Raw genomic sequence first — 8895 nt, 5'->3', positions numbered from 1 at the left:
GGATGACATATTGTTGATCGGAAATAATGTAGAATTTTCTGGAAAGCATAAAGGAGTATTTGAAAGGAGTTTTTCAAAGAAAGACCTCAGTGAAGCTACTTACATGTTGAGCATCAAGATCTATAGGGATAGATTAAGATGCTTGATAAGTTTTTTCAATGAGTACATACCTTGACAAGATTTTGAAGTGGTTCAAAATGGAACAATCAAAGAAGGAGTTTTTGCCTGTGTTGCTAGGTGTGAAGTTGAGTAAGACTCAAAGCCCGACCACGGCAGAAGATAGAGAGAGAATGAAAGTCATTCCCTATGCCTCAGCCATAGGTTCTATAAAATATGCCATGCTATGTACCAGACCTATTGTATACCCTGCCCTGAGTTTGGCAAGGGAGTACAATAGTAATCTAGGAGTAGATCACTGGACATTGGTCAAAATTATCCTTAGAGGACTAAGGAAATATTTCTCGGTTATGGAGGTGATAAAGAGTTCGTCGTAAAGAGTTACGTCGATGCAAGCTTTGACACTGATCTGGATGACTCTGAGTCTCGATCTGGATACATATTGAAAGCGGGAGCATTTAGCTAGAATAGCTCCGTGCAGAGCATTGTAGACATAGAAATTTGCAAAATACATACGGATCTGAATGTTGCAGACTCGTAGACTAAAATTGATCTCACAAGCAAAACATGATCACACCTTAGTACTCTTGGGTTTTAATCACATAGCGATGTGAACTAGATTATTGACTCTAGTAAACCCTTTGAGTGTTGGTCACATGGCAATGTGAACTATGTTAATCACATGGTGATGTGAACTATTGGTGTCAAATCACATGGCGATGTGAACTAGATTATTGACTCTAGTAAACACTTTGAGTGTTGGTCACATGGCGATGTGAACTATGTTAATCACATGGCGATGTGAACTATTGGTGTTAAATCACATGGCGATGTGAACTAGATTATTGACTCTAGTGCAAGTGGAGACTGAAGGAAATATGCCCTAGAGGCAATAATAAAGTTATTATTTATTTCCTTATATCATCATAAATGTTTATTATTCATGCTAGAATTGTATTAACCGGAAACTTAGTACATGTGTGAATACATAGACAAAAACAGTGTCCCTAGCATGCCTCTACTTGACTAGCTCGTTTACCAAAGATGGTTATGTTGCCTAACCATAGACATGTGTTGTCATTTGATGAACGGGGTCACATCATTAGGAGAATGATGTGATGGACAAGACCCATCCATTAGCTTAGCACTATGATCGTTTAGTTTATTGCTATTGCTTTCTTCATGACTTATACATGTTCCTATGACTATGAGATTATGCAACTCCCGAATACCGGAGGAACACTTAGTGTGCTGTCAAACGTCACAACATAACTGGGTGATTATAAAGATGCTCTACAGGTGTCTCCGATGGTGTTTGTTGGGTCGGCATAGATCGAGATTAGGATTTGTCACTCCGTGTTTCGGAGAGGTATCTCTGGGCCCTCTCGGTAATGCACATCACTATAAGCCTTGCAAGCCATGTGACAATGAGTTAGTCACGGGATGGTGCACTACGGAACGAGTAAAGAGACTTGCCGGTAACGAGATTGAACTAGGTATGGAGATACCGACAATCGAATCTCGGGCAAGTAACATACCGATAACAAAGGGAACAACGTATGTTGTTATGCGGTTTGACCGATAAAGATCTTTGTAGAATATGTAGGAACCAATATGAGCATCCAGTTTCCGCTATTGGTTATTGACCGGAGATGAGTCTCGGTCATGTCTACATAGTTCTCGAACCCGTAGGGTCCGCACGCTTAACGTTCGATGACGATCGGTATTATGAGTTTATGTGTTTTGATGTACCGAAGGTAGTTCGGAGTCCCGGATGTGATCACGAACATGACGAGGAGTCTCGAAATGGTCGAGACATAAAGAATGATATATTGGACGATGTTATTCGGACACCGGATGAGTTCCGGGGGTCACCGGATAAATATCGGAGTGGCGGAAGGGTTATCGGAACCACCAAAGAAGTAATGGGCCTTATTGGGCCTAGGGGAGAGAGAGAGAGAGGGGCAGCCAAGGGCTGGCCGCGCCCCCCCCCCCCATGGGCCTAGTCCGGATTTGACTAGGGGGAGGGGCGGCGCCCCCTCCTTCCTTCTTCTCCTAGTTGGACTAGGAAAGGGAGGAACCTACTCCTAGTAGGAGTAGGATTCCCCCCCTTGGGCGCGCCCTATGAGGGCCGGCCGACCTTCCCCTTGCTCCTTTATATACGGGGGTAGGGGGCACCCCATAGACACACAAATTGATCTTTAGCCGTGTGCGGTTCCCTCCTCCACCATATTCCACCTCGGTTATATCGTCGTAGTGCTTAGGCAAAGCCATGCGCCGATAACTTCATCATCACCGTCACCACGCGTGCTGACGGAACTCTCCCTCGGCCTCAACTGGATCAAGAGTATGAGGGACGTCATCGAGCTGAACGTGTGCTAAACACGGAGGTGTCGTACGTTCGGTGCTGAGATAGGTCGGATCGTGAAGACGTACGACTACATCAACCGCGTTGATATAACGCTTCCGCTTTCGGTCTACGAGGGTACGTGGACACACTCTCTCCGCTCGTTACTATGTTTCTCCTAGATAGATCTTCCGTGATCGTAGGAATTTTTTTGAAATTACTACGTTCCCCAACAGCCTCGTGGTCGTGCTTGCCGCCGCGGCCGAACTTGCCGAGCAACCCCATGATGGCTAGCGCTTTGCTGGTCGGGCGAATGGGGGGAGAGGGGGAGGGGCAAAAGAAGACGAAACTGGGAAGAAAGATGTGGACTGCACTGACCGGTCCCCCACATCGGCATTTAAAAGGATGGTGTGGACTTCACTGCCTCGCTGACGAGCGGGCCCATGCGCACGCATGCCATTTAATAGGACCGACGGTGGTAGTTGGATGGCCGACACGGGGGCCTGAGGCAGACGCTGAATTGTCATGCGGCGCTTCCTCTCATGTTCGTGTGGATGCAAATCGCACTCAAATTTAGGGTAGAAATGCGTCCAAACAGACAGCTCACGGACAAATTGTACGGGTGAGTCGGCGCGTTGGGCCGTGGTTTTCGGCCCCGTGGAACCAAACGGACACACGTGAACAAAATGGGTCGTCCCGTTGAAGTTAGCCTAATGATGCAACTAGTGAAGGAATCCCCTCGTCCGGCTCTCTATCTCTGCGGGGGGAATCTCCACTCACTGCTTCCCTGTTGCATGCCCGGTTGTCCATCGGGGCAAGCCCAGCTGCCAGTACCCCTTGGCCATGATGGCGGCTATCACCCCGCCCGCCCCGGCGCCTACCCTACAATCATCCGTCCCTAGGCCAGCAGCAGCAATCGATCGATGTCCTCGGCGGGCACGCGCATCGTATCGTATCGTATCCGACGGGCGGCAGCAGCAGCAATGCTGCATCCCCTCCGCCGCCGGGTGCCGGCCTCCCACGCGTTGCCGCACGTACCATACTCATGGTTCCCTCGCCCAGACGCACTGCGGGGCGTGCGTGCGTGCGTGCTCGCTCGGGCCTGAGTTGAGCTGGAATGCTCTGCCACGATGCCCACCTCCACCTCCATCGACCCCCACGCACCGCGGCGCAGCGGCCTCTGCCGCGCCGACATGCGGGCCACCCGCCCCGCCGGGCCCCGCGCGCGCGCGAGTAAACAAGGGACGCCGTGTGTCGCGGGGCGCCTGGAGGGCTTTGGGCGCGGTGGGCAAGCGGCACGCGCGCGCACCCACGGGCGGGGAGAGCACGAACCCATCGAGTGCGCACGTTCCCCCTCTCTCTCCCCCCCGCCCCATTCATTCATTCGTCTCCATGACTGCGCTGCTCGCGTCCTCCATCCAACCTCTCTGTCTGCATGCATCTACTCAAAAGCAGTGCAGTGCAGCGCAGGCATAAAAGAATCGCACACCCGCCCAATCCCAGCATCCAACGCCGTCCGCTGCTGGTTCATCCGTTGTATAAAACCCTCCCCCGCCGTGTCCATCCATCCATCCATCCATCCGCTCTGTCCAGCAGATTTCATCACCTCTCTCTGCCCTGGCCCCTGCCCCCTGCTCTCCACCAATTTGCTCTGCTTGCTCATCGTCCGCAAGCAAGCAAATTCTTCTCGAGAGATCATACATCGTCTGCTTGCTCGTCGTCGACTGGTATGGTGAGCACACAACACAGCGTCGCCATTACATCCATCTCGCCGCTTGAGCCTTGATGCCGGCCCCCGTGTCGTTTCTGTGTGATGCAGAGTAGGATGCCAAGGGCGGTTCGCCAGGTGGTGGCGTTCTTCCTGTGATCGTCATGAGAAGTGGCGCCTCGCGTATCACTACATACTGTTGATGCAAGTTTGCCAAGTGAGGACAGATCCTCGCGCACCACAAAACTAGTAAGCTACTTGCACAATGTTCCACTACTTACTTTCAGGTTAATTCTTCTTGTTACTAGCTTTCGAGCATCGGCCTGCTACTTGTACTTGCTAGTGGGAGCAGCAACCATGCATCATCTTGTCTCGTAGTTCTAGATAAGCAACTTTCTTACCGCCGATGTCCGTCGGTCGGTATAGGTTTTCCGCAAATTAGTTGGACGATTCTCTTCTTCTGAATCTGTCAATGAAAATATGAAGCCCTTTGCCAACGTTTCAAAAAACTGTAGGAAAGCAACTAAAAAACACTGTAGGAAAGGAAATGCCAGCCGAAATGCTGTTGCATGCAGACAGTAAAGTGGTGAGCAGGACCCACATTGTGGACGGAACTCGACGTCCACGGGCGTGTTGACAAAGTTGCTTGTGAGTGGTCAAAAGAGAAAGAGACGGCGTTTTCAAGTGTGTGCTACAGTAGTGCCCTTTTGTTTTGCATTCCTGTTGGTCAAAAGATGGGAGTTGCAGCTAGCAGCAGCACTGGGGATCATGCTCGTGCGTTTGCTTGTTTGCAAAACAACTTGACATGCGTAGCTAAAATAAGTAGCAATACTGTAGTAAATTCAAATTAACGATTATTTATTATAGATCCAAAGGCACAAGAAATTCCGGTTCTTGTAGCCACTTTCGATTTTTCTTGACTCCGTGTGGAAAAAAATCGAGCAAACAGAGGACATCTGTCTTTCCATATAGAAGAAGTGAATTGACAATTAATAAGAAAAACTTACCAAAAACCAGTACGCCATATGCACACTCACCTTATCCGGAGGCTGCATACAAAATGAGTCTACGACTTTGCCGCCCAAGTGACCAGAGTCGGCATCCTACAACACGACTCGGAGCCGCCGCCCCGCCTTACACGAAACGAACACACGCCGGCTCCAAGGCCGCGCACGAGCCGAGCCGACGACGTCAATAAACCCACTCTAGAGATGCCGCTCCGGCTTACGCACCATCCTCGAGGCCACAGACCTACCTATGTGATTGTGAAACTGCAAGGAGCACACTGCCGCCAAATAGACGACCGGACCTCTAAGGCGACACACCGATGGGAAAATGACGGGTATGCCGTGGACGCTTGCTCCGGTCAAAGCCAAAACATGGATTTTTCATCTAGAAAGTTCGAGAACCAAATGACAGGAGAGGTGAAGGAGCGCCACGACGACACCTCCAAGGAAGGAAATGGCATTCGAGTACACCGTCGTCATTGGAATCTACCGAAGTCGGTGCGATTCTTTCACCTGGCGCTCACCAAACCCCAATCAACGACGCCTAGTCTTCGACTGAGTCACAATAACCACGCATCTTGCGTAGCTCACCACTGCGACACCACACTGCATGACGCCCGCCAATGTCGAGCCGCCTCAATTGAACAACCACTCAAGCTACGCGATCGCATGCGGTGCACAAGGCAGCATTTGATGGCCAACGGTCGTCCCACCCCCGGGCCCATCCGCTGACCACCACCAATGAACCGCATACGCTCCAATGCAACGTCGCGCCCGCCACCGAGCTGTAGCCACCCTACATTGAAGCGCAACAACGCGTGAATGTATTGTGTGTTATTGTTACCATGAACCATTAATTGTACCTTAGAGTGCTAATACCACAGGATTTTCTCCTCGTGCAAAAGATGGGTGATCTGCTCATTTAGTTGGCTTAAGTTCAATATTGATCGAGGACAACCTAAGCTTTTTTTAATATAAACCAACAATGTGCTTCGTCCATCCATGTAGGAAACATCGCGGTGCGGTAGTCTTATAGTTCCATCTACTTATTGGCATCCTTCCCCTAGGCTGCGTATCCCACACTTTCTTTATCAACTCGGAAAGCCCTCTCTGTTGAGCCACCAGACTCGAACTTAAACTTATGGTTGCGGCTTGACACGATGGCGGAACAAAGTCTATGAGAAGTGGAGCATGATCCGACGACGACTTGATGTGTTCTAGCGCCCAGACCAATACAAGGGGAAACTTAAAATTCCAATTGGTGGTAGCCAGGATACGTTCAAGCTTCTCATAAGTAGAATCAACACAACGATTTGCCGAGGTGAATTGGTGGCTCGATATGTCGATCTCTATCAAATCCAAATTGCCAATGACATCATTGAACTAGAAAGGTCACCGATTGTCAAAATGGTCTTTATTCTTGTCTCGGTGATAAGGAAGATATTAAAATTCCCACCAATTAACCTGGGGTTATGGTTAACACGACAAATATTGACCAGTTCCTTAAACTTCTCCTGAGCAGCACCATACACAACAACTAACTCCATGAGAAGGTGCCATACTTGTTCCAAAGGTGGAATTCGATGTGATTATCGCCCTTTGAAACAGCGCACGGGTACATCAATGTTGAATGGATGCCAAGTAAAATTCTACTCGGCCGTCCAGATGCAGGCAAGACGTCCCAGACATTGTCGAGACCACATGAAAGGTGGTCTAAGACATGTTTCTGAAAACCACATCTAGTGGATTTTGAAATGGCCACAAAGTCTAAATCATGACCCCTCACACAATTGACAATATGTTTATGCTTAGCCAAGTCACTCAACCTCCGCTATTCCAAAACATGTCTCTCATGATGAACCATCTTTAACTTTGTAAAGCCTAGCTCGACCCGGGCAGTAGTAGATTTAAATGCTACATCTATTTGTCGGATTTGCACACATAAATTAGTTTCTACTCTTAATCACAGATTGCACCTTAATACATTTTTGTTTTAACGATGGTTGTATGCTACTGCCTCCGTTCACTATTATAAGATGTTCTAACTTTTCTCAAATCGGATGTATATATACCCGTTTTTAATGTGTTTGTTCACTTATTTCAATCGGCGTGTAGTATTAAAAGAAAAGTCATGTTCTGGCATGTGTGCACTTCCTTTTCAGTCCTTGTTTCGCTCTGCTCTGCTCTCACACTTGAGAATGTATCATAGTACATCGCAGTTCCATTATACTGATGCTTGCAATTCCTTTTCTTTTAACTTCTATCTGATTGTTTGCTCATGCCTACCACTTGCAGGCCGAATACTTCAGTCGAAATCAACACCATTTTTCTCGAATTCCCCACAAAACCCATAAACATCTCTAGGAGTTGAGCAGCTCGCAGCAGTGAAGTGATGCAGGGAGGTCCAGGCTACGGGTACGGCGGCTACGGCTACGGTGCCGGCTATGACATGACCGGGTACGGCAACGGCGGAGCATACTACACCAACGACCGGTACCCCACGCCGGCACCGGCGCCGGCTGCCTATGAGGACCCGCTCGCCGGTCGGAGGCAGCACGACTTCCCGGCGCCGCTCACCGGGCTCGAGTTCCAGCCGTCGGATGCCTGCCCCAATAACTACGTCATCTTTGATCAGACCTACGACCGGAGCAGGGTCATGTACAACCCGTCGCTGCCCAACAACTTCGGTTCCTCCGGGGGCTATGACCAGCACGGCAACAACGGCGGCTATGATCACAACTACAGCGGCGGCCACGACGGCGGTAAATGCTCGACTGGGCAGAAGGAGGACAGCGACGAGATCGACGCGCTGATGAGCTCTGGGGACGGCGAGGAGGAGGACGACGTGCTGAGCACGGGTCGCACCTCAGGGTGCCGCGGCGACGGCTCCCCGGACTCCACGTGCTCCCCCGGGTACGTGGTGAGCGTCAGCCCGAGTGGCGGCGGAGGTGGCGAGAGGAAGAAAAACCGGATGAAGAAGATGATGAAGACGCTCAAGGGGATCATCCCCGGCGGCGACCGGATGGACACCCCCGCCGCCCTCGACGAGGCCGTCAAGTACCTCAAGTCGCTCAAGGTGGAGGCCAAGAAGCACGGGGTGCGCGGATCAAGAAGCTAGATAGCGACCTCACATGGCAACGCAGGGCGACTCAATGAGCTCAATGATGGAGGCGGAAGACCGGGTAGTTTGGTGCTCCTTTTTGCACTGCCAGTGCCATGATTTCACCTCGTGGAGCTCCCGAGGATCAGTGCAAAGGAATGATGATGGATGGTGTTGTAACTATCAGGCCGATTATATACACCGTGTTTTTGTTTATCCCCGTTGGGCTCCGCGCTGCACAGTTGCTTACCATGTTGTTGTCGTTGTTTTGCGCTTAGTGCTTTTTAATAGTGTTTGTGTTTACCTAGGCACATATTACGAGATCACTAATCGAGGGCACCCTTTGCAATGATTATTCCCACCTTGGGTTGAGCATGTACATCATTTGTTGCAAACTGTGGGTTTTCTTTTTGTGAGATTCTTTTACTTGAAATATTTTATTTTTTAAGCCATGCATCAAAATCCTGAAGCGTTTTCACTATTGAATTTCTCGCATCGAGATCTTTCAAAGTAGATCTCATGTCAATAAGTTTCAAGGAATCATTTTGTTTAAAAAAACAGCAAAAAAAAAACAAGCTGAGAGCACAATTTTTTCACTTTTTCCCCTTATAGTTGT

At 49.5% G+C, this 8895-nt stretch overlaps 1 protein-coding gene across 4 annotated transcripts; it reads left to right on the top strand.

Moving 5' to 3' along the window:
• Window positions 1–3857: 3857 nt before the first annotated feature.
• Window positions 3858–8654, top strand: LOC123098760 (transcription factor bHLH144). 4 transcript variants are annotated; one of them, XM_044520839.1, is made up of 3 exons: window positions 3858–4191; window positions 4289–4421; window positions 7475–8654. In XM_044520839.1, exon 3 carries the CDS (start codon window positions 7572–7574, stop codon window positions 8295–8297), a length of 726 nt encoding a protein of 241 aa, XP_044376774.1. In that variant the 5' UTR covers window positions 3858–4191; window positions 4289–4421; window positions 7475–7571; the 3' UTR covers window positions 8298–8654. The 4 variants fall into 4 exon arrangements, with proteins under 4 accessions (XP_044376774.1, XP_044376771.1, XP_044376773.1 ...); XM_044520836.1 differs by having other exon boundaries at window positions 4284–4421; XM_044520838.1 differs by having other exon boundaries at window positions 3858–4196.
• The last annotated feature ends 241 nt before the right edge of the window (window positions 8655–8895 follow it).

Source organism: Triticum aestivum, chromosome 4D (genome assembly GCF_018294505.1).
Source record: "Triticum aestivum cultivar Chinese Spring chromosome 4D, IWGSC CS RefSeq v2.1, whole genome shotgun sequence".
NCBI lineage: Eukaryota > Viridiplantae > Streptophyta > Magnoliopsida > Poales > Poaceae > Triticum > Triticum aestivum.
This window is presented reverse-complemented; position numbering and strand designations above follow the sequence as displayed.

Bases quoted from the DNA above. Each gene is read 5' to 3' on its own strand.
- LOC123098760 (XM_044520839.1), top strand. From the start codon at position 7,572: ATGCAGGGAGGTCCAGGCTACGGGTACGGCGGCTACGGCTACGGTGCC.